The sequence below is a fragment of the Denticeps clupeoides genome, chromosome 15 (assembly GCF_900700375.1).
Source record: "Denticeps clupeoides chromosome 15, fDenClu1.1, whole genome shotgun sequence".
In the NCBI taxonomy this organism is placed as follows: domain Eukaryota; kingdom Metazoa; phylum Chordata; class Actinopteri; order Clupeiformes; family Denticipitidae; genus Denticeps; species Denticeps clupeoides.
In genome coordinates this window covers 169,914-196,448 of record NC_041721.1, presented here as the reverse complement: position 1 = coordinate 196,448, position 26,535 = coordinate 169,914, and the positions used below count along the sequence as shown (strand labels likewise).

The following is a 26,535-nucleotide window of genomic DNA, read 5'->3' as shown; positions in this document are numbered from 1 at the left end:
TGGGCCACCGTCCCCTTCAGTAATTAGACGAGGAACGCGAGACGGTGTATTATTAGAAAGTAAATGGATGGATGTGTGGCCTCTTTAATTAGCAGGACGTCACCTCATGACTCCAGCAGCACGGGTGAAGTAGAGGATGAAGCACACACACACACACACACACACACACACACACACACCAAGAACCATGGTAATAAATATACATTTTAACGTGTTGGTATAAAAGCCTTCAACTTCACTCCTCTGTCTGTACATTCATAGGTTTTAGTTCCGAGTTGAACTGAGCTTTTAAACTACAGATAAACGACAGCCGCGTAAAGACGTCCACGTGACATCTTGTCTGTTGTGGTCTGAGCCCGGAAACGGCGTCAGATAAACAGATTTCCCTCCTGTGCGGATATCCCGGACAAACTATGAATGGGAACGAGAGGCTGCCTGAGACTCCTCCCCCCAGCGATGGGCGTGTCCTCTTGTTCCGAGCTCTGCTCTACTTGTAAGACCTTCCTGAATCAGAACCGACGGGTTCCTCGGAACGCCACATAATGCCATAATGGAGGAGACCCATTTTAGCTAATTAATATGGGACCCCGAGGCCGCATGCATTACCATTTCCGGACTGTTCTCCTGCATTCTGAGCATCAGTCCACGGCCGGAGCCCGTTACGGGAGATATTACAGGCACCACATCTCCACCTAACAAGCAAGAGCATCATTAGGGAACTGAAGTCTTAACCTAAAAATATAGATATATTCTGGCTCAGCATAAGTCGCCACGGCAACAGCAGGAGGCGGCGGGCCGGAAATAAACCTCAGCCAGATTTGAAATGTGGACCTTTAAAAGCGTGGACTAATAAGGAAGAGCTGGATCACGTGGAGGACGGAACCCAGAACCTTCGGTACCCGCTTTGCCAGAGAAACGTTCTACGCGACCACAGGAGAGAAGAACGTGTCGTGTCAGCGCTGGTCTGGAGGTTGATTGACGCGCTCAGGCTGGTCGAGGAGATTGCGGAGAACCCTTGAGAGGGACGCGTGTGGAGTCTGGGCCGGCATGAAGTGTTGCCGTACGACAATTACGGGCCGCTTCAGATGTGCTTCGCTCTCCAGCAGACAGACATCTTCATTACGACGCCGACCGTAATTTTATTCAGTTCTCCTCCAAACCGAGGGACCTAAACAGGGACAAACCGTAACCAGAGACAATTTAATAAGTCTCGTTCGCTAGAAAACATGAAGAATAATTAGCCAAAAATGACTAGATCAAAAGGACCAGAACTTGTGCACAAATAAACGCCGGTCAAGAGCAAGCATGGAGGTCGAGGCCGGAAGCTGTTGGAAGAAAGAAACGCGCGGGCGTGTCCACGCCGGCTCCCCAGAGGACGCAAGCGACACGTTTGGTCATTTAAAAGTACTGGCCGCTTGGTGCGGGGACGGTGCTCCGGCTGGTGATTGATGCTCTTCCTCCTCCTCTCGCGTATTGTCTTGATATCGGGGTAGAAAATGGCCTTTCATTCGGTTTATAAAAGTGTTAACTTACTAATTTCATGTTTTTGCGTTGAATGACGTAGGATGGAGGGAGAGATGGAGGGAGAGAGAGAAGGAGTGATGGGGAGATTTTCATGCGTTGGGATGTATGTTACTATCTATATTATCTATATTATTTGACTCAAACAATGCCTCGTCTGCATGGGCCCTAAACCTTTATGTTGAAAGTGAAGTGATTGTCATTGTGATGCACTGCAGCACAGCACACTGTACACACAACGAAATGTGTCCTCTGCTTTTAACCCATCACCCTTGGTGAGCCGTGACAGGCGCCCGGGGAGCAGTGAGTGGGGACGGTGCTTTGCTCGGTGGCACCTCAGTGGATCGGGATTCGAACCGGCAACCTTCTGATTACGGGGCCGCCTCCTTAACCGCTAAATATTTATCGCCTGAGCGCAGGGAGAAAACGGAACGATACTCCTCCTCCGGAGATGGTCTGACCTGTATGGAGGAACGAGTCCAACTGACCCCCTTGACGGCCCACGCGTGGGCTGCAGAAGCATGAAGTCCTGAAGGACCCGCGCTGGCTTTGATGGATCCGCTGCGCGCTGAACCTGCGAAGATTCGCCGAAAAACAAAGACGAAGCCAAAAAACGGACCCGGAGGGCCGGAGCAGCCCACGCCCGTGGCAGGCAGCTCACAATCAGAATACACACGCGCACACACACACACACACACACACACACACACACACACACATCTGCAAACCGCCACTCTGCTCTGAAGGCTGCGCAACAACGGAAAAAACGGGCAAAACCACCGCCGACACCCTCCCAATGATTTCCACCTCCCACCACTCGTCTAATTCGTTTCTGCACCACTTTACGGCTGCAGCTGAAATGCCCGAGTCGGCCTGCGCCGGTGACGAACACGAACGGCGTTCCCAGATCCGCGTCAAAAACACATTCAAATACCAAAGCGGCACGAGCCGCTCTCGCGGGTCACCATTCATAGTGACCAAATAAAGAGCACACAAAGGATGAAAACACACACACACACACACACACACACACACACACACAGCTGGCTGGGTAAAGCTCCCTACATTAAAAAGCTCCCGTCCCCAGAAAGAATGCTGTGCCGCGCCCCGTCCTGAGGAGAATATTAAAAATGAAATAAACGTGCGTATGTAAATTTAGGCCGCGCAGAGCGGGAGATGAGAAGAACGAGGCTGGAAAAAGAGAGAACGCTCAAACAAATGCAGTCGTCTCATGACTGAGACAAGAGGGCCAGCATCTGGAGAAGCTGTCCGCATCGTGTCCTTGCAGTGGTTTTCCTCTGAAATCGACCTGCGTCCATCGGCTGGGGAGATAATGTCTTTCGAGAGCGTAGGACGAAGGCTGGGACAGGGACCGTTTTCATGGGCGCCGGACAAGCTCCACCCTCCAGGCCTGGCGGCTGCCGTCTCGGAGGGTCTGGGGTGGTGTGACGTCCCGTGGTGGAGTATGTGTATGTTCTGTTTGTGTCTCTCTCTCTCTCTCTCTCTCCGTGTAATGTTGCAGGGCGGCTCCTCATCATGATTGGACTCCTCCCCTTCCTGTCGTGAATGGCGGGGACGTAACAGGTGGCCAGTCTTGTGCAGCCGGGTTCTGTACATTCGTCCGCTCCAACAATGATATCATGATATTCTATTCATTTCATTCACAACAGAGAGGAAAAGCGAAAAGTGTACGAGTTTTAACATCGACTTGACTTCCTTCCTTCTGTCCTCAACCTGCATTATCGTTTCGCTGGTATCCGTTACCGATGCAGCGACGTTTATGACCACAGGAAGGGTCGTGATATGTTGTTGGGTCGATTTTTCTAATAAATTGAAGGGGTTAGTCGAGTCCCGGAAAAACGGCGGCGGGCCGTGAAGGAGCGGCTCTGCTTGCCCTCGCCGAGCGGCCGCCCAGCAGCCGGGGCCCTCCACCAAATTACCGTTCCGTAATTCCAAAGCAGTTGCCGAGCGAAAGACTGAACGAGCATCTGTGAATTTCCTCCCATCGAGCCCACAGAGTGAGCCTAATGCTTTGTTTTGATTGCGCAGATTCCAAATAACTACCCACAAGCCCCTGCAGCTTTCCAGGCTTTGGGCGGCCAACCGCCGAGCAGTTACCGCGAGAATTCAGTCCGGAGGTTGCAGGTTTTGGCGCAGACGAGAAGCCGTCTTTCAAAGGATTTTACCGGTAAATGTGGCGCTCGCGTGGAGCTTGTTTTTCAAAAGTAATAATGCCGGTTACTGCGGCAGTGAATTCACAGTAATGAAATATATAAACCAGGAACAAATTGACGTATCGCCAGTCCAAATCCAGCGGGCGAAGGGCGGGGCACCGCGGGCATCTGCTCACCGACGCCCGGACTCCCTTCCATTAGACGAACAGCTGCTGCTTGTACAGGTAGAGCGCGGGTAATGTGGACGGAACGGCGCTCCGGTCGCCCCGGCCAGCTCTACACGCCAAGCCGGAAGGGCCCAAAACACACCGAGGGCAACCGCAGCCAAACTCCAATCGATCAATACGAAAAAGCACGGCCTTACAGAGATAGAACCGCTGAAAACCGGACTGGCCCATGTCGAGGGTCCCGCGTCTGTCACCGAGAGCCACGTCCGCCCAGCTACACGTACAAAAGTTGAGATTTTATTTTACTTTTTAAATAGTAAATCAATTCATTTGCCATTTTAGTTGCAGTTTTGGTAAAAATGGAAAAAGTACGATTTGCAATATAATTAGTCTGCAGCTCATTCGCGAGGACAGCGCACCGCGAACGAATCGTTTCACGCCTACTTCTGTACGGAAGTCGTCGGTCGGGATGGAAGACGCCCCTGCCGTGGAGAAGAGGAGGAAGGGGGGACAGGCGGAGTGCGTGGCACGCGGCGCAGCCAGAGTAATTACCCGTCGCCCTGGGGAGAGCGTGAAATGTACGCCACTTCCTCAGCCCGAGGAACTCGTCTCCACCGGCAGCATCTGCCGCGAACTCGCACTCGGCGTAATTAAATCAGACTAATTAAAAAAACATGGCATGCAGACAGGGGGAAACCGCGAAGAGAGTGAGAAACTGCAGAGCTCCAACGTCCAAAAGACGGAATGGTGGTAACAACCGACGACAAGCACTAAAGCGCAGAGAAGAACCGGGAATGCGGGTCTATAAGAAACCTATGAATATTTTACAGGACCGGGACATCTGGCCCGACACCAGGACAGTTCCAAGTGGGAATGTGCTGTAAGATGGGACATTCTGCAGGGACACCATGACAAACGACCTCCCCCCGAACAAGAGGTGTGAAAGGCCAACCTTTTGGTCCTCCACTTGGGTCTTTGTTGGACTGCGGCGACACCCCCAAGCAGGAGACATGGGCGTGGCAGGGCAGAAACAACCAATTCTGATTGGTCTGTGGCAAACTTCTCTTCTGGTCTCTGGACGGCCATTTTCTTTTCCATCCAGGGGAACCTTCCTATCAGTTTCTGAGTCTTTCCTATTTACCTATTTTTCTCCTGGCTTTTCTTTCTCTATCTTTCATTTTTGGTTTTCTGTGTAACGTTGGTACCGTTTCTACATACAATATTCACACATAACTGCAATAGTAACTTACTGGTGTTAATAAATTAGAAAGTGTTCATTCTGTTTGTACGATTCTCCACAGTTTCACATGGCACGGCATCATACGTGGTGAATAATCAGGGGCGTTGCAATGCACTTCACCAGAAATTCGAAGCGACTTGCGAAACCGGTTCACGGTTCGGCTTTCTCGCGATGTTGTTTAGCAGAATGAGCCGCAGAGAAACTACGAGAGAAAAGGTTTATTTCTTTATATAAATGGCACAAATTATAGTTTCTTTTACCTGAACTAAAATGCATATATAGGCAGTTTGGCACCGTGTCAGTTACATTTCCTGGTTTTATTGTTGACCCCGTAGAAGCCCAGACGGACCAGCAGACCGGACCCTAGAAGCTGGTTGTGAAAGGCCCTTCATTATTAAATTCATGTTTGCTGGGTCAGAGTGAGAGTGTCTGCACAGAATGGATAACAACCTCTAAACCAACCCGGGCCGCGGCCCACTCACTTCGTACGAAAGCACCACGAGGCGTTTAAACACTGATCATGACCTTTAACAAAACGGGACCCCTCTGCTCCACCTGCCTCACCTGCGTTGCTGCTCTGTGGCTGTAGAACGACCCCCAGCTCGCCCGACGGGCGTACAGTAATTTACCGCCGATTGATTCAGCTATTGCCTAAATATCCGATAACTGACTGGCTGCTACTTTTTATGAGGTTTATCATTTAATCATTTTCTCTTCGGATTTTAAATGACATTTGCTTTAATGCTTTGCTTTGTGCAGTTTAATATGTTTATATGCAGTCGGCCTGTCTAATGGAAAATGAAACACATCCATTTTGGGGGTGATGGCGGAAAAGGCCCTTGATAAAAATAATCCGAAGTCCGTTTAACGGGAAAGGGTAGGAAGGTATGAACCCACCCGTCTCCACGTCCTGGGCGTAGAAGTGCAGCTCGTCTGTGATCTCGGTGACGAAGACGGCTCGGTACTTGGCCACCCGCTCCTTCTCCTCCGACAGCAACGCTGCCACCTCCTCCGTCGGCTTCTCCTCGTAGTTGGCCCAGATCTGTCACATGATCAGAAATGCACAAACACCTTTAGCTGGGGCTGTTCCGCTCACCTTCAAAACTGCTGAAGATGCATGGTTGTGTGCGCACACTCAATTTACCAAAAAAATAAAATAAAATGAAAAAATCTATAAAACACTCATCCAGAGAGCTTCAGATCAGATGAAGCCGTTTCAGCCGGAGCCAAAGTGCCTGTTCAAAGCACAACGACTGGGAAGTTAATCATCAAGCCGAAAATGTTGAACGGTGTCTCAAGACGATGGTGGAGGATCGCGGCGTTAAAAAAAAAAACTCCTCCAGACCTGATAATGTTCAGATATTTTGCACCAGTAACTTCTAGAATAGTCCAATCTGGCCATTATACACACACACACACACACACACACACACACACACACACCCTCAGCCATGTAGATGGTCAGACTGCAGGTGGGTCTCAACACAAGCATTAGAAGAGCATTACAGCCTGGAAGATCCAAACTGTAAACTCACCAACGTATATTTCTCCATGTCGTGCCGAAATTTCTCACGCTGCACCGACATTCATAACAGTTTCACGGGTCTCGCGAACTTTCGGGCCGGGAGGCCGGTGACACTTTCGATCGACGCGGCACAACCAATCAGGGTGGCAGAGATTACGGTGTCACCATTCATTACCGCTGCAACAGTCAGGTCACTGACCCTGCCAGCTCGGGAACCGGTGACAATAAAGATGCCAAAAAGGCAAAGGAGGAGTTTTTAAAATTTTTTTTTTTTTTACATGGTGTAACACACACACACACACACGACGAACGACCTTCTGCAAGCAGTCAGCCTTTCCTGGTTTTTCCACTTGAGAGCAGGGACACTGCCGCCACCGTGCCAGTCGCTACGGCAGGGGGAAGGAGGGGACGGAGGCGGAGCGACAGAGATAGATGGAGACCCTCGGCCTGTCCCACCAACGCCGCCCCAGGTTCTGAAAGCGTGACCTTGACAGAACCCCCCACCCGACCGATCACACGCCGCAGGAGTGACACCAACGTCCCCAAAAGGACACCTCCCTTCTCTCGCTCACAACCCCCCCAGAATGATTCAGCTTTTATTCTGCTCTCATGGGCGGAGCCTAGCTGCCCAAAATCCTTCGCTGTCCAGCCAATCGCACGATCACATTCATAAAAACGACTGTTTCTCTGTAACACACACACACACACACACACACACACACACACACACACAGAGCGCAGGACGAGAGGCGAGGTACCAACCAAACGCTGATCAAAGGTGACAGCGTGTCAATTCCAATAGAACATGTTCCAACCAACGAGGGCGAAGCTCCATCAACACCCAGAGAGCAAAGGAGCGGAGCAGCGCAAATTCGAAAAAGAAGGGCGGGGCCATGCGGGACGGAGCTTTTTCAATTATTAATCAACAAAACAAAAAGCTGGAAAACAACGAAGACGCGTTTACTACGGTAAAAAGTGCACAGATATTCCCAGTAATGAGCGTATCCATGGCAACCATGCATCATTAAGGGCGGCCGTGTTCGGTCGGCTGTCACATGATCGCGCACACGTGTGTGACCATGGCTGATGGTTACTTACACGCTTACGCAGGACACAATCCGTACGAGGGACGTAACCGCGCTACTCGTTACGGTTCACGTGCGGATGAAAATGCTACTAACCCGGCCAAAATATCGCTTGGAAACTGGCATTTTATGATAAAATGAATGATAAAAAGTAAACTCTAATAAAAGCTCTTGTAGTAAATGTGACCCAACATATGAAGGACCTTTACGCGAGTCCCGGTCCCTAAAATTCTTACGGTAAATGTATTTAATCCTCATATATTTACATTTTTTTATGTTTGCTGATTCAAGCGGCATTACTTGCTAAAAAAGATTTTCTGCGCCGTGGTGAAGTTTGGTGGGGCCTCCACATTAACCCCCCAATTTCGCCGGGGTCGGGGGCCCTCGAGCTGCGGAGTGGCGCCCGTATCGACGGAACTATTACAAAACAAGGAGCGATTAACAAGATTGACGCGCTGCCTTCCAATCTTGGAAGCGCAGGAGAGCGGCAGCTCCGTGAAACGCGGCCTCGGCGCTCATTTAATTACGGACCGGCGGGCGAAATCGATGCTCGCCGCAGAAAACCGCAGTGCCTCCACAGACTCGCCCTCTTCCCGCCTCGCGCCCGAGTAACCGTGGCGACACCTGCTTCACATCCCCATCACAGGAGGCCTGATGGACGGTGAAATATTTCATGCAACTGGGGCTGAGTGAAACACTCAAATCTCATCAAGATAAAATTGTGATGCAACCAATGAAATATCTGATTATATTCTAGATTAAAGTTTCTGGTTTTATTCTGAAGATAATGGCAAATAAACCAAATAAATAAATGAATAAATCTATACAGTATAGCGAAGTAGCTTAGTTTATACACTGAGGTAGTGGTGACCTAGCGGTTAAGGAAGCGGCCCCGTAATCAGAAGGAGCATCACAAATGTGCATCACAATGACAAACACTTCACTTGTTTCATCTACCATAAAATCTATAATATCTATAATTTTAATTTTAAATGTCTAATCGTGTATTTGTAATTTTATACCTATAAAACTCTTTTATTAACATACAAAGCTTGACATCGACTGGTCCCTGATTACCTGAGTGACCCCGGGCCCGTACTGGTACCGAGAAAGAACGAATTCTCAGCCGGAGGGTGATCTTCAGGGACAAATAATCACCACCTGCAGGCTCACTCCACCCCGGAAGAGCGTCCCGCTCCATCACTCCTTCCCAACGCTTCTTCCTTCCTTCCTTTTTTTAGTGGAGTTTGGTGCCGTTTTTGATATTTTGCTCGTCTGAGAAGCATTAGCAGAATTCCGAATTCCGTAAACCTGTGCGACGGGCGGAACATCGTCCCGCAGCAGGGCCCACCGAGTCCCTGAGCCGCACATTAGCGGTCGGCCCCGAGTTGGCCGGGCTGTCAGCAGCTGTAATCCAGTTACAGGCGGCGTGTTGCGGCGTGTCCGGCGCAGGCGGAGGCCTGACTGTGGTTGCGATGCGGATGAATTATGCATGAAAAGTGCACAGGTGGTGCAGGCGGCGTTCGAGCCAGCAGATGTTCCTCAGCCGCCCAATCCGGCACAGGCTCCGGCGCTCACACTGCAAGCTGAGAGATGCCTATTCACCAAAGCTCTGGCAGGCTGGAACACGGTGATGGTGCCTGCTACGGACCGATACGATTGGAGAGCGGGAGCGTGGCGTTCCTGGGGACACGCGTCCCGGCTGCGAGGTTAAACGCGGTCACTTGCCCAGGTCTGCCTGCCCACTTTATCTCCGTTTCAAAAAACCGAAAACAATAAGACAGAAACAGCGGCTTCGAGACAAAAAAGCTCCAGCTCATTAGCATATTAGTTTTTTTATTATTATTAGATAAAGCAGTCCAAAAAAAAGGAGAAAAAAAAAAGTCCACGGGATGACCAGGAAGAACATTTCAAAAGAAATCAAACTGCTCCTTACTAGACGACGACTGACAGGTCAACCTGGGATTTTAACATAAATCAATACATTAAAATGCAATAAATACAACAGGTGCAATCTGCCTATTGACTGTTTGGTAAAATAGGATTACTTTTCGGTTGATTTCGTGGAAGAAAAGTGTTGATCAGCTGAAGTCGATGGCCAAGTGACTACAGTCGTAGCCAAAGGTTTTGGGAGCGACACAAATACGGTTTTTCACAAAGTTTCTGCTTCGGTGTAGTTAGATCTTTTTGTCGGCTGTTTCTGTGGCGTACTGAAGTATAATTACAAACATTTTATAAGTTTAATAGGCTTTTATTCATAATTACATCAAGTTTATGCACAGTGTCCATTTGACCTCTGCAATTCGCTCCGACAGGCTGTCAATCAACTTCTTATTCCTTCATAATCAGCCGCCTCTAGAGGATTGACCACACGTTTCCTGGCCATGAACCCAAAAATGTCAATGTTTTGTTCCCTCGAACCACTTAGTTGCCACTTTGGTCTCATGTCACGGAGCTCCATGGTGGAAACAGTTCTTGGATGGTTGGGAGAAGTTGCTGTTGGAGGATGTCGGCTATGTTCTTGGGTGAAATTGTGAGTGAGCCCACTCCCTTGGATGAGGGGCAGCCCCACATGAATGGTCTCAGGATGCTTTACAGTTGGCAGGAGACTGATGGTGGCGTCACCTTTTCTTCTCCGGATCATTTTTCCAGATTTCCCAACTTTGGCCCAGTCCGATCCCGCAGCTGAAACATCACAGTGAAGCCTTCTTTACTGTGAACACTTGAACGTCTCTCCTTGATGATCCGATAAATGCAGCAACATCCTCGCCTGTGAACAACTTTTTATGCAACGCAACAATGACTGCACACGTTTCCTTGCAGGTAACCATGGTTATCAGAGGAAGAACAATCATTTCAAGCATCACTCTCATTATAAAAGCATCCAGTCTGCTATTCTAATTCAACCAGCATGACAGAATGATCTCCAGCCTTGTGCTCCTCAACACTCCCACCCGTGTTAATGAGAGGATCACTGAAATGATCTCAGCAGGTCCTTATCAGGCAGTGGAAATGGGGTTCTTGGGATTAAGTTCATTTTCATGCCAAAGAGGGACTTTGTGAAAACCCGTATTTGCATCTACCGCCCTTTTTGATTTATGATTCTATGTTTTATTTTGAGTTATGTGTTGTCGAACTGTAATATATATAATATAATAACTGTTCTTGTGGACTACATGTTGATATTTTATTGCATTATGGGATAGAAAGCGTATGTGTGGGCACCTTTTAAAGAGGACCATGGCAGCAGGGCTGGTCGCCTGCACCTTCACGCATGTTACAGCATGGTCCAGTGTCACAGAAGGTCACTGACAGTCTCCCAGCTGACCATGGGACAGCGTCCAGGTAGATTCATGTTTTACTGCGTCCACCCCAGCAGCAGTACTTTCGTTGGAATGACGAGGATTGAAATGCATGATTAATACGTTTTTTTATAATCCATTTACCAAACAAAACAGCTTATTGTCGGTGTGCAGCGTTCAGTCACAAATTACACTACAGCCAAGGACACATTTCATGTACGCTATTAAAAAAAGCTTATAGTACAGGCACAAATATGCAATTAAAAGGCAATTAATTAACTTTTTTTTTTTTTTTTTTAGTAACCATGCGCTCCTGCAGTTGCTATGGAGTTGCCATGACGACGTCGGCGCTTATCTCTTGAAATGTGTCTCTCATTCCTGTGATCAAATGTTTTTCACAGCTCGGCTGACGTCGCCACCCCACTAGAACTCAGCATGAATCTCTGCCACTCGTGAGAGTGTGTGTGTGTGTGTGTGTGTGTGTGTGTGTGTGTGTGTGCGCTGATTCTGCCCGTGCACATAAAGAAACTCGGAAGAGGGAATAACCGGCCGGGAAGAGAGCTAATGGACGGCAGGCCTGCAGGAACACACTCATGGCCCACGAGGAAGCCTCCCACAGCGTCCATGTCACCACGCGGATGGACTACACACCTGGCAACCCAACCAGGGCTGAGCTGGGTTGCCAATCGGGTGGTAGTAGCCCAGTGGGTAACACACTCGCCTATGAACCAGAAGACCCGGGTTCAAATCCCACTTACTACCATCATGTCCCTGAGCAGGACACTTAACCCTTAGTGTCTCCAGGGGGGGACTGTCCCTGTAACTACTGATTGTAAGGCACTCTGGATAAGGGCGTCTGGTAAATGCTGTAAATGTAAGCTGGAGAACAGCAAAAAAAGAAAAGAATAGAAATGTAGCAGGGACAGAAATGGCAGCCGAGAATTCTAAAGGTGGTGCCGACAGCGGCAAGGGGCAGAAACAAAAAGGAGGAAAAACCAAGTGAGATTGTCACCAGATGAAAGTCACGAGTCACGACTGATTCAGTAACTCAATTCCAGCAAATGATTCTTCTGAGAAGAGGAGAGCCTCACCTCCGTCTGACAAACATCCGTTCTGACAACCAATCAGAAGCTAATCTAGACGTCTAGCGTCTCACCGCGAGCCAATCGGCACGGACATTAAATAAGATGGCTTTGTTTTTCTTCCTGGCAACCGTAACGCCGCCCGGCGCCGGAGATTTACAGTCGGACGTAAACGTGGCGGGTACCCGCGGGCTGACGGGGTCATCGTCAGGAGAGACCGATGGGTTGAGGGTGATTGATGTGGCCGAAGTTAACAGCCGAGTAGAACTCTGGACTACAACGTACGCAGATACACTCCGCCTTACCGCTGGCGGGAGGTCGAGAGGAACATCTCCACCAACACTCGGGCCTGTTTTCAGAGGAGCAATAAAGGAAATAAAGGGCCGAGAGCTGGAGCCGCGTTTCCACCGGTAACCTCTCGCTGGGATTAAAGCCGCAGTGACGTGCCGCTCCAAGCGCCTGCGGGGGACCAGGGACACTTTGTGACACGGCGACTTCAGATCAGACTCGACCTCGCCGGCTGCACAGAGCTTCCCGGGAACATCTCTCATCCAATCACACGCTCCAGACAGACGTTACGGTGATGAAGGTCTGATGGGCCTGATGGAGAGCTGCTGTCCAAACATGAATAATTACTTTCCATCAGCTGCGTGCGGCGGGTTTATCGCTTTTTATTATTAATGAACAGTAAGACGCGCAGGAGGGTCAAGCAAGCGAAGGAGGAAGCTGAGTCAGCATCTCCAGACCTTCCATCTCCAAGCGAGGGGAGAGGAGGAGAGAGGAGACGTTCCCGGGCACGTGCTGTAATGCATTTCATAACGTCGCCCGTCATCAGCGTCCACGTCACACGTACACACAGCAGCGCTCATTTCTGCACGGGCGGTACAAGGGCAGCCGCAAACCCGCCCAGGAGGGCCTCCGCAGAGAGCCTGGAGGAGCCCCACAGACGAGTGGAGAAGGGCAACAAGAGGGCCAAGGACACACGCACGTGGACACACACACAGAAACACACACAGCCTGCATGGTGTACATGCGCTGCTTCCGAGCGTCAGCGCTGCGAATGTAATCCAACTGTAACCGCGGCCGCGCCGCAGGAAGTGACTGAGGAAATATGCAAATTTATGCAAAGCTGGTGCGTGTGTGCTTTTTAATCCAATAGTCAGCACGTTGCCACCATGTTCTTACTTAACACCCAGTAACGTGTCGTGTCACATGTACATCACCGACTGTCATTTTGCGAATGTGAACGTGTGTGTGTGTGTGTGTGTGTGTGTGTGTGTGTGCAGGAGTACATGCTGTGCCCTGCCTGCTGAAGAGCGGGTCAGAGCAGAACTGACAGACTGCTGAAAACGCACCGGGGGATTGGGGAGGAAGAGGAAGTGTAAATAACACACACCTGACTGAAGCACCGATCTCCAGAGAGAGAGAGAGAGAGAGAGAGAGAGAGAGAGAGAGAGAGAGAGAGAGAGAGAGAGAGAGAGATCATGCGCTTTTGATCATGTCGGAGGAAGGTGGAGGAAGGGAGTGAAACGTGGTCGACTTCCAGCGATCCTACAGTCTGTCGACTCAAAAACTCAAAATGCCGTTTTGAATAGAAAAACCAACCCACTCATCAACGGCATTAATATTAAATATATTTAACTAAGCTGCACTTTATTTACAGTGTCGGTGGCCGTAATGAATCAAAGTAATGAATCGTTTATTGAAACCGGACATGTTCATCTACAGGAACGCTGCATTCAAGGATCTGATTGGCTGGTGTGTCCTCTACTTTGATTATTGCAAGCAACAGCCCCACAATTCAGTTCAGCAGCTTGTGACATGACTGATGTGTGCGAGCGTAACGTTAACGTTTGTCTCTTAAGAAATAAGTCCGCGAGAAGAATTCTTTCTACTAACTATTTACCATTTTATCATTCATAACTCCATCACTTTTGACAAGATTCCATCACCACTAGCTGACCCGTAGCCCCGAACCGTCCCAGAACCTCCAGCGTGTTTTATAGATGGAGCCCGACCTCATCTGTACAACCCCAAACTTGGCTCTCATGCCTGAGACTGGGCGGGCGGAGAGAGACTCCATCGAAGCCTGGAATCGTCCCCACCGCGGCGGTCCTCGCCCCACATGCACGTTTCCCCTCGGAACGAGGCGGGAAGCGGGGAGCACGATGGCAACGATCCGCTCTTATTCATTTAAGACGGGGGGTTGGTGAGTGAAGAGCTTCCTCTTGTTTATTTAACGTTCATGCAGCACGACTGTGTATTCTGATAGGGCTCCAAAAATGAAACGTGCCGCTCCGCCGGGGCTGAACTGATGAACGATGGCGGGTTTGCACAACGTCGAGTACAAGCCGCATAACACACGGCATTAATTACCAACACGCCGAGAGCGGCCATGTCAAGACCAGAAACGGTCCATCAACATCTATACCAACAAACAATATCCAGGTGGAGGTCAATAAGATGCATGGACATCAGGAAAATGTTGATTTGGTGGCCAGTGTGTCCAGCTCCCACTAACAGTCCTCCATTTGTCAAATTATAAGGTGACGGAGACACTAGAGCGTTAAAGAAGGAGCACAACGCTGCCATTATTAGTTGTGATCCGGCAAGTCGGTAAATCACCGGTGCATCCAGTGGACAGAAGTACAGTAGTAGAGTGTCTGTGGAAACAGGGTATAAGTCTTTATACTTAAGGGGACACATTGGTTCGCCCCCACACACACACACACATACGAACGTACCGTTAGTCTTAATACGGCACACGAGCGAATCATCATGCCCGTCTATCCACCAACCGTACGTCTGGGGTCAAGGATGACCGAAGCGGGACATTCCTTCATTATTTCAAACCGCTTTAAAGGAGGCCGTTTCATAACAATCCCTGCGTGCCTGGGGACCGTCACCATGGCGACTGGAGCCTCAGCAACAGGTTTTAATGCGATTCTGAGAACATTTGAAGTTGAATCATGCACTTCTGATTGCAAAACCTTCATTTATTGCCATCAGAATAAATAAAAGTTCTCTCTAAATAATAATAAAATCATTCATACGGATTCTGGAACAGAACCGTACGATACAATGAAAAAACTTCACAGCAGTTCGAGCAACAACCTACATGGTGTCAGATGTGAAAAGGCAGTCAAAAGGAAGGTTGTAATCATGCGACAAGCTGCTCTGATCTGCAGGAAACCGTCGGCAGGACAAGGGGACGCCATGTGCCGAAGAATTGGTCTCTGGATGGAACCACGGCCCCATTAGCTCCCCTCAAACTCCAATTATCTTGATCCGTTCTCCGCTTGTTCTTGTTTAGCCAGGTGTGTAATGTGCTGACTGTGGATGACAGACCTCAGTGGGATATAAAATTTGGAAGGAAAAATGGATACTTGAGCCCTAAAAAAAAGGAACTGGGAACGTTGGACAGGCTTGATGTTTGGACCCCGGTGAAGCGTCTCACGAGGAGATGTCTGATATGTACCCAGTAAGTGCAGTGCTCTTGAAGAGCACATTACACATGGTCCTGGTGAACATATGCACTTTGAAGAGCTACTTGAAGTGACTGGGCTGCCGCCCCCCCCCAAAAACGTGGAGATGAAACGGTATTACACTTCAATCGACGTCCCACAAGGACGGAGCGAAGTTCAATGTCAAGGCGGCAGACTTGGAGGAGAACAGGCTGGTGTGGAGTGGAGCACATGGGGCATTAAAAGCCTTCCCACAGAGGCACAGGTTTCAACAGACTTTCAGGAAAACGCTGTGCAACAAAAACCCTTCAATATCAGTCCTGGTTCACGAATGCTAGAACGTCGGTGAGACTTGATCCTGGATCAGCAGGACCGTGCACCATCAGGACCTATGAATTAACATTTAACAATAAAAGCTTCTGCAAATTAGCTTCTCAGGGGCAGTGGTGGCCTAGCGGTTAAGGAAGCGGCCCCATAATCAGAAGGCTGCCGGTTCGAATCCCAATCCGCCAAGGTGCCACTGAGCAAAGCACCGTCCCCACACACTGCTCCCCGGGCGCCTGTCATGGTGCCCACTGCTCACTCAGGGTGATGGGTTAAATGCAGAGGACAAATTTCACTGTGTGCACTGTGTGCTGTGCTGCTGTGTATCACGTGTGACAATCACTTCACTTTCACTTCAGTTATAGAGCATCTGCATCTTACATCTTTGAAGTGGCACCCATAGGTTCCTTGGCTCTGATCACTGAGGACATGTATCCTGGCAGAGATCAGAAGGACCATATTGCAGGTAGAAGAATCAGTATTAAAAACTCTAAATGGATCAATTACTCTAAAGTGTTAATTTAGTTCATTTACTAGGGATAAATTGGCTAAAGAAACATTTTTGTTCTTCTTCAATCTATAGAGCAACATGCAGGTCTTAACTATTCTAAATATTATACCTTATTTTAATTATTTTGCACGGCTTTGACGGTGGCTCAGCCAAGAACTTTCCTCTGACCTTAAGGTGAGCGAATCAGTAAATCGCTCAAGCCAAACGCAACCAATACGAGGCGGTAAGGCCCGTAAGAAGACCGCGGCTCAGCCTAATCAGCCTGTGGCTTTGCCCAATGAGACGGAATTAAGGTTCTTTGTGATCAGGCAACAAAAGCCACAAAAAAGCGGGCCGAGGGACCAGAAGGGGATGAAAGAGTTCGAGAGAAGGAGGGAGAGATCAAAAAGGACAGGAGAGGTCAAGCACAGACCCAACGCACGTGCCAAGCGACATGGGGGCCAATCAGGGCCCGGCTAATCTCCACACCGGCCTGTAATGAGATTAGAGAAGCCCTTGTTCAACTGAAAGTAGCGGTTATTTTCAGGATCCGGTCTTGATCTATTTCCTCATAATTAGCCTGTGCTAATTATCGACATGCTTCCCTCCTCCTTCATCTTTCTTGTTCTGCCTTTTTTTGTCCACGATGTGGGGACCGGAGTTGTTTTTTAGTGGCCTGTCTTGGTTTTTATTAGTCTTAGTCACGTCAAGAATCATTTTGTTCTAGTCGAGTTTCAGTCGACTAAAAGCCTGAGCATTTTAGTCTTATTTTAGTCAGGATTATCCATGACTACTTCAGTTTAGTTTTAGTTTAGTTTTTTTTAGTAATGCAATTCTATTTAACCCAGTCAATATAGTACAAGTACCGAGTAGAACACACAAAAACAACATTTGGGTGACACAGGAAAGAAATAGTGCATAATAATGTCTTGTATTTGTTTTATGAAAATAAGACATTTTAGTATAATTTTACAAACCATATTTAGTCTCGTTTTTATTTGTCAACAAAAACATTTTGTTATCATCACATGACCAGCATTTAAAAAAAAAAAAAAATTCAAAAGGTGCTCTGAGGCCAAACACCGAATTCGGGTTCCTCCATGTTGGGATTAAACGCAATCATGCACAAAAGGTGCTGAGCCCGAATATAAAGGTCTCAGATCATTTCATTTAACTCCAGGGTGGCCGAAATCGATCTTGCACGGACATGGCGGCGACGCTCCTCATAAGCGCTCCCTTTTTCACCCCACCAACACTCAGCCAATCCAAGAGCTGCATCCCCCCATCAGGAGGACTTTAATGAGGTTCTCTCAGGATCCTCAGAGTCTATTTCATTAGAGGAAAAACTGCCTCTCCTCGAGACATCAGACGCAGCTGCAGCAAGTAAACCTTCCCCGTATCCACCACCCAGGGGGACAATAAAGGGAGCGAGACACCTCACTTCTGCCAAGCCAAGGCCGGCACTTCAAAAGAAAAGCCGATCTCGGGCCTTTTTATTTCCCCGGCGAGGTCCCGAAGGGTTAATTATATTGGCCAGCGCCCTGCCAGCCAGAATAACGCCGTCACCTTACAGACCCGGCGCACGTAAGCCCACCCGATCAGAGGGGACGGCGTCTCCCCAACACCACGAGTGGCCATTTCACCGTTTATCAGGTGCGGGATTAGGACTTTCTTTTTTTATTGGGGTCGTTACGTGGGTGCTGTTCTTTTATTCAGGTGGAGAACGTCCTTCTGATGTTTCAGTGGTCAAAGGAGACATCATTGCAGCTTTTACCCACATGCAGACGTACTTTGTGGGACATTTATCTCGATTTGCAGGACGAATTGGGAGGGGGGTTGAGGTAGGACTGTGAGACCGATGACCCGTCCAGAGTGAGGCTTGATACCAGTGAGGACCTCTTTCCGGCGCGGTTTTTCAGGCTAAGGACAGGCGAACAGCTGGCGGGTCCAAATTCATCTGCCAGGACCCGGCCGCCTCGGCCGTCGGAGACGTAATGAAAACGGAGAGAGAGATTGGGATCACGAAAGGGAGAAGGCTCCATAAATCACCGGGCCGAAGGAGGAGAGCTGCGCCGATAAGCGCCAGATATATGGCCGCGCTCCGTCCCCTGAGGTCCACAGTAGTTTCACGTCCCCTGCATTTGCTTAGATCGCCGGGCGGCGGCCGCCTCGGGCGTTTACTCATTCCGCCCAAAATATGTGACAGGACAACAGGTTGTTCCGCCGGTTAAAACATGACGGAGCGCCAGATAACCGCCGTACAGAGTCGGAGCTGAGACAATTACACCAAAACACCCAATAGTCCCGCCCACCTTTCCACACGCAGCCAATGAGCGTTGCGGCAAAATATCACCCCCTTCTTTTACAGTGCGGTGTAGCTGCTAATTAATTCATTCATATTTTACCACCGATGATTTATTAATGCACTGGCCTATTACCAAGGCCATATTTCATCCAGGGAGGGTTCCATTAAGGCTGATGAAATGCACCGGTGGCGAGTTGCATTGTGGGAGGTGTATTTTATTTACAGATCGGCTGGACCGGTCTCACCTTGTCTTTCCTCTGCCGGGCGACCTCCTCCGCCGACTGCAGCGTCTTGTTGTACGAGCTGCGCTCGGCAGTGAAGTGGACTTTGGAGAGGGCGCCGTCCACCAGGGCCACCGAAAGGTTCATGCCGTCGACGTGCAGCCAGCCAATGAAGTTGCCCGCCTTGTCCATGCTCTCAACTTCCACCTCCACCTGGCAAACAGCGTACAGGAAGAGAAGATGCGCGGTTAAGTCCAGGTCCGCCGTGACATCTTCTGCAGAAAACCATCTCCACCATCCCCGCCCCCCTGAAGCCCGTTCAGGGCTTCCGGCTACGTCCCACTTCAAGTCGTTTCGGCTGCGTTTGCCAGAAAGCGTAATGAACACGCGGTGGGCCGGAGTGAACGAAGCACTTCTCTAATGTCACTATGGGGACCTGATGGAATAAAAAACTAATTTCAAACAATCCTTGCTGACAAAGGCCAATTTTTCAACATTATTACACTTAATAAAGAGCAGAAAAGCCCTGTTTACCAGCGCTAATTATCTATTCATTACCTTTAGTCCCATAAACAAAAAATGAAACAAGCCATCCAGCAGTTTCCGTCCGCCTCTTTAGGACACGTGAAGGACGAGACAGGTGCTGGGAGGAGATACCGGAGAGGGAAAGTCGAGCGATTAAACCCGCCCGCTTCGGCTCCGGGACCCCTGGGAAATCCCACACAAATTACCGCTTCGCCGGGTCTCGGCCACGCACCCCCCAAACAGGAAATGTATTTATTTAAACCAGCCCATAATCTTCACTTTGATTAAGCGGCGTAATGACGAGCAACCTTCAGACTCGTCCTTCCAGAGGGCGCAGCACCTCGTGAGGTAAGGAGGACACCAGGTAATAGGAACGCGGCTTAAATCCCGAACCCCAGATTTTGAGCTGACTTGGGTTTGGTGGAACACGGAGAACCTAAAGCGACGTCCAGGACCAGGGTCGCGGAGTCAAAACGCCACCTGGTCGCGCGTGCATGGATGCCAGGCTAGAACGTGTGTGGCAGCGGTGGCCTAGTGGTAAAGGACACGGACTCATAAACCAGAGGGTGGCGGGTTCAAAACCCTGAAACGGTGCCCGCTGCTCACCAAGGGTGATGGTTAAATACAGAGGACACGTTTCACGGTGGCAGCATGTGCTGTGCTGCAGTGTCTCACAATGACAATAACGTGTGTGTGTGTGTGTTCTGCGGCTATCAGGGCTTGAACCATCAACCCAACACACGGTGATGCAGTTACACATGATGGTAGACCACTGATGTACCTTATTTCATCTTAACACGGCGGTAAAAACGGCAAAACCACAGCCCATGCGGCGTGGCGAGGGTCCCCCGTTCTGTCTTAAATAACGGGACTCCCCCCCCAGTCACTTCTTCGTTCCCCTCAAAATGGATGTGGGGGTCCATTCTTCACCGTTCCCCCGCGGAGGACACCGGAGGACGTCGGTCGAGGAGGAAGACGGGAGGGCGGAGTCCCGGCAGCGCAGCCTCGAGTCGGGTCCGCCCCCCCGACACCACTTGATGCTCTCTCTCTCTCTCTCTCTCTCTCCACGATTAAAGAGAGCAACTTCTATTCATGGCGTCGCAATTTAATAACGGCTTTGCATAAAAAAAGCCGACGCGCCCGGGAATTAATTCTGGCAGGAATACCGAGTTAGCGCCATTACGTAAATGTCGTTTTAATGTTGGGCCGAGCTGGGATCGCTGTGCGGGGCTGCGGGGGAATACGGTTACGGGTTCGAGGGACACATTTCGCACATCAAAAAACGGCGCTCGCCGGCAGCCGTATCGACGGTGCGCATTTAGGCCTCGGCTCGAGTGACTGCTCGCCGCCGCTAATTCACAATCTACAAAAAGCTTTTCTAATTAGTCGGCAGGCAAATCAAATCTATCCGGCTTAGCGATGGCGCCGATAAGGCCGCCGACGCCGAAACGAAGAAGAGCTCTCCGGTGGCCGTTTATCGCTGTTCAAACGTTCGACCACATCACGGAAATGGCGGCGCCGCCATCCCCAACGGTGTGCACATTACACCAATATATTGTTCAAAAAACCCACGTGTGCAGCACTGGTGTCAAAGTTTAACACTAAAAGTTGTTCAACACGTTGCTGTAAAGAATGCGGTGATTTACGATCAAATTTTGCATTTTAATAAGAAGTGTAACTACTGCGTATTGATAACGTATCGATAATGATATTGCATCATGTCCATTGGCTGTGACCTGTAACCTTTCCAGACAACATGCACACGAATTCTGAAATTCGGAAAAAAACGGACAAAGCCGGTGAAATAATGAAGAAAGTTCATGTGAAGAAACGCGGACGTGAGCTACTTTTAGAACTTTTGAAGCTTCTAAAATAAACACGTCTGCATCTGGAGGGAAAAAAAATAAAGCGGCAGCTAATTAACAGAATACGGTCGCCTAGCAACATGAAAGCGCTTCTTCCCAACTTCACGTATGTAGAATTCATGCACGACAGGTCCGATTTTCTCTTTCGGAACGCCGCCGGGATCCTCGTTCGCGGGAACGCTCGGGCCCCGGCAGCACCTGTTCTCTCGGCTGTGTAAGTGTCTCTCTCAGTTTGAGGTAACAGACGAAATTCACACCCCCGGAGTGAATGTGCCCCGGCGCCGCCGCCGGCCCACGCGGCACTTACTCTCCCGTCCAAAGCGCACGCACTCGCGACAGGGGAGGAGGAGCCCAGATGGCTCCCAGCAGAGGCCTTTCTTGGGGCCAAGATGGCTCCCCGGAGAGAAATCTACGGAGCCAAGATGGCTCCTGGAGGACTATAAATGGCCGCCATAAAGCTGTAAACATGAAAACACAGCACATGAGCATAAAAACACGCAAGCACTTTCAGCTGAGGGAGGATTTTATCAAAGCTACCATCTTTATCAATAGTTCTAGCATAAAAATCTATTTATTTATTGCTCCATACGGCGAAATGCACGCACACGTACAGACGGGACAGAGGGGACTTTGGCGTCAGTAAGAGACTGAACTTCATCACTGGGAGCTTCTGTATTAATTAAACATCATGAACGACTACAGCAAGTGACAGTGGAAGCCGGGCGGCGTTGGCATGCGCAGCACGCGCCCCGACGTCCTGCAGAAAATATGAGGTGTCAGATGTGTGACACGCTCAAAAACATCTCTCGCTCTCACTCACTCACACACACACACACACACACACACACACACACACACACACACACACACACACACACACACACACACACACACACAGGACAGCTTTGCTGATTCAGACAAGCTTATTTTACCATGAAGGCAAAAGTTCTGCTAATGACAGGAATGGGGGGAGGGAAATATGCTCTTTAAATGCACAAGTGTGTAAGGTGCACACACACACACACACACACACAGATGAGTGTCAAAGCCAATTAAACCATGTTGGTAGCATTGATTATACGAACTTCGTGTATTTTCTTTTCTTGGAAGGGTCTGATCTGTCTGTCTGGGTCTGTATTTGAGGCCAAGAATTTAAAGCAGCAAATTTACAATAATGTGGTGAATATTGCCATATTGCTAATACAAGTCGATATTTAGCACACAGAACAGTGACACAGTGGCATAACCAAGTGTGGTTTCCTAGTGAAGACCATTATTTAGTCTGTCAGCAGCAATAATTAAGAAAAAGTCCAAGATGAATTCCAAACCAGATGCACCGCTGCAGACCTGACTTGACTGTAAATGGCGGCCTGGTGCACGCAGGTTCGTTTCTGAATGAAGTGCGGTGGCGGCAGGGACGCGGTGGCGGCAGGGACGCGGTGGCGGCAGGGACGCGGTGCCGTGTGGATTTGGTGTGCAGGAAAGCTGAAATTAAATCACCGCGTGCAGAGGGGGAAAGTACAGATCAAGTAGATGGCGTGATGGAGCAGCCATTGATTGTCGGGAGAAGAGGAGGGGCTGTGACTCAGCCTGGCGTCGGTCTTCGTAAAGGGCACACGGCAACGGCGCTCCGCAAACTCGCAAAGACCCAACAAAGCAGTTCTCGCCGCTCACGCTTTGATCTGTGTGCTAATGCTGAAATCAATCGACACACGGCGTGCTCTCTCTCTCTCACACACACACACACACACACACACACACACACACACACAGTAAGAGAGATGGCAATGAGGGTGGCAGTGGCACTTAACCTTGGGTATCCATGGATACCGTGAGAAAATACAGCTCCCACTGAGCCATCTGTGAAGCAAATAAATAACACATAACGCCGGCTGGTCTCGCCCCGCGCACACACACAATAATATGCACACACACGCACACACACACACACACACACTCAATAACATACGCACACACACGCACACACGACAGAACAGAGACACAGGGAAAGGGGTGTGGCCGGAGAGGCAGATGGGACCAGTGTCACCGTGGTGGTAAAACCTCTGCCCTGCTGCTCCAGATTGTGCGCACACACACACACACACACACACACACACACACACACACACACACACTCTCCAGCCAGCTGTCCAACCAGCAGTCCACTTCCTGACGGGGGGACGTTCAAGCCGCACCACGGTCACCTTGATTACTGCACGCTTCCTTGGGTCACCCTCCCTCGGGTAGTGAAGGGTGGCCGGGTTCCTGTGTCACTAATTCACAAAAACCTCAAAACAAAAAAGTCCAGCTTCTCGCCCGCAGGAAGTTCGAAGAGGGGGTTTTCAGGGGAAATCGATATCATTGACGAGCTTTAAAAAAAAAAAAAAAAAAAAAAAGTGGGAGTGACCCATCGACCACGTAATGGGCTGGATCCATTTTGGATGTGAGCGTACTGTTAATGGGCCTTTTTATAACGAAGAAGAAACATATAGGCAGGTTGGTGAAAAAATGGGTTAAGCATGGTGTGGAGAGAGAGAGAGAGAGAGAGAGAGAGAGAGAGAGAGGTTTTCACCGTTACGTAAAACCCACTCCCCCTTGGGGGGCAGACACCACTTTAATTGGATGAAAACCAGCAGTGGCCCATTTTCAGTTTTTTTTTTCCTCTTTGGACAAAGGCGGGTAGTACACCTCTAGTAAAGAGGGGAAAGCGGCGTTACGCGGCGTTACGCCACCGCCGTGGCTCCGGGAGCGGTTATTACGCCATCACGGCAGCGTGCCAGTCTGTGTGGCGCTTTGAATGGGCGCGAGGGGGTTATGTGGACCACCGGAGCACGCCGCGTAAAAAGGGTAGCCTGGCCTGTTTCTGAGAAATCCCCCCGCGGCAGAGTAAAAAAAAAAAGAGGACGAGGAGGTGAAGCGGCTCCTGTAGCCTATTTCTCTCAGTCGGAGGGCCTACAGAATTCCCACACACAAGAAGACTCGTCCTGTTTGTGGGACCCACGACCGCACAAGGATCCTCGAAAAAAAAAACAATTACCAGGCAAACCAAACCGAAATATTAAGCGCTTACAAAACCACAGATTCTTAACCAATTTAGCTGTAATTTCATACATTGAAATGTAATGTTCATTAAGATTTTGGCCCTCGACGTAATGCGCACAACAATAATCGTTAATTGTCATTAAATTCCGGTTCAGTGCTGAGGCGGCCAGATTGTAGCCCGGTTGTACGGTTCTCCCACCGCACCTACACTCTGTAATGGCCGTCCATCAGCGGCGTCACTTTCCGGTCGGTTTAGTGCGGCCTAAGAAGTGTCAATTACGGCACTTAAGTAAAAAAAAAATTACTTTTTGCCTGAATTTTGGTGATTTGGGGCAAAGACGTAATTAACCGCATATTGAAAAGCTGGCTCACTACCGTGTTCTTACTGCCGCATCACCAATACGAGAAGCCTTGGATGTCCAGCCTCATCTGTAAACATGGTCTGCTGATGAGAGCAACGTAATTCAGCAGTAATATCGCTTTAGTGCTGGACCTGGTCCGGCCTGCTCTGCGGCAGCACCGCGTTAAACCGCCTCATGCCTGTTCGCCGCAGCTCGGAATCTTTTCATTGAATAGGAAAGAAAACCGGTTCATGAGGGGAACATGGGTGGGGATCGAGGGAGGAGGCCGTACGCCTGGTGCCGGGATGAGGCTCCGAGCGCATGCATCACTGTCGGCCTCGGTCTGGTCTGAAACCGAACTCTCCCTCATCTTCACAGGCCGCCTACAGAAGAACTGCTCCAAACACCGCTAATAGACAACCGGTGTGTGTGTGTGTGTGTGTGTGTGTGTGTGTGTGTGTGTGTGTGGAACGAGACTCAATAAAGGCATGGAAGATTCCGCCTGGACGCAACATGGCGTCTGGGCCTCGTGAAGAACGATCAGCCGCTGTTACCTGAAGCCTCTCGGATTTCGGCATCTGCTCGGCTGGAATGGGGGGAGATCAAACGGCGCGGCGGCTCGCCGGGGAGTTTCGGGGAAGAGACGAGTGGGAAAAACTTAACCCGCTCTTTGCGCAAATTAGTGTAGATGTTGACGTGGCTATTACTGCACCTCCCGGAAAAGCGTCCAATTAAAAGGCCGGCCGGCGAGAGTGCGGCGCCGCTTTGATGCTCCGCGGTAGCAGCGAGGGGGAGAAATAAAAGAACATTTTCCAGCCCAAAATGTGCGTTTCAATTTTCGCCATCGTACAGAGACGTCGGGAAGCGCCGCGGATTACAGAAGGCGAGAATGTGTGCTAATCTGTTGCGCCCCCAAGCAGAAACCATCAACATTACGAATAATCCTCGTCCCGTAAACGCAAGTGCGGGAAACATGCGTCAGGAGGCGTTACGTAACTTCTTCCCCAAGGCTTCGTCTGCCCGTCACGCGCAAAAACATCATAATCGGTAACAAAAACCAATTTACAAATGAAACCGCTTCCGCCGAGCGCCGATTACGGGCATTAACGACCCGCGTAGACGTACGTACATTTCGACGTTTGGCTTTTCTACATCTGCTGAACGTCTGAACGCTGAAGACAACAGGCCTGGAGTCTATTCACAAGGACCGTGGAGGAACCGGTCAATGGAAGACTGACGAGGACCTTGACTACTCTGAATTCAGATTACGTACTGTCTGGATACGAGAGAATATGGTGCGGCGGCCACGTAACGATCACGAAGGATGAACGCCGCACTGCAGTCAAGTTCTTTATCTTGTGCTAGTTGCAAGCATGCAAGGAACTTCAGTATAAAAGGCCTTTCAGGTCCGGCTGGATATTATATTGGTACATTTCAGTGTTTATACAGCATCTCATCGTGGTGAATATTGTAATATCTCTTTCCTTGGGACAACATGGAAGACATGACACTTTAATACAAAGAAAAGTAGTCCGTTTACGGCTTGTATAAGACAAACAACTAGCCATACAGACGTTAATGTCCAAACCGCCGCCAACAAGAGAGCGAACGAGTGAAAAACCCAGATAAACCGTGATGGAGGTGAGACGGAGACACGGCCCCTCAGGCAGAGACGCTGGTCTCTGCCAATTTTGGCCGACAGACAGATTGAGTTTGAGGGTTAGATGGCCTGTAACAGGCTGGTTATTAAAATCAATAACGGCAATAACTACAATCTGTCTCTTTCAGACGTGCGCGCAGCGCGGTCGATGCATATCGAGCCGCATTTCGTAATATTGCAAAAACTGCGCGTAACGCGCCGC

At 49.6% G+C, this 26,535-nt stretch overlaps 1 protein-coding gene across 1 annotated transcript in view; it reads right to left on the bottom strand.

Moving 5' to 3' along the window:
- The window catches only part of snd1 (staphylococcal nuclease and tudor domain containing 1), a 120,774-nt gene that overhangs the window by 22,795 nt on the left and 71,444 nt on the right, over nucleotides 1-26,535 (bottom strand). Inside the window, exons 17-18 of the mRNA XM_028954212.1 lie at nucleotides 18,925-19,113; nucleotides 6,000-6,144 (exon numbers count right to left, since the gene is read on the bottom strand). Of these exons, the coding sequence (XP_028810045.1) occupies nucleotides 6,000-6,144; nucleotides 18,925-19,113 (334 nt within the window). The remainder of the gene's footprint in view (nucleotides 1-5,999; nucleotides 6,145-18,924; nucleotides 19,114-26,535) is intronic.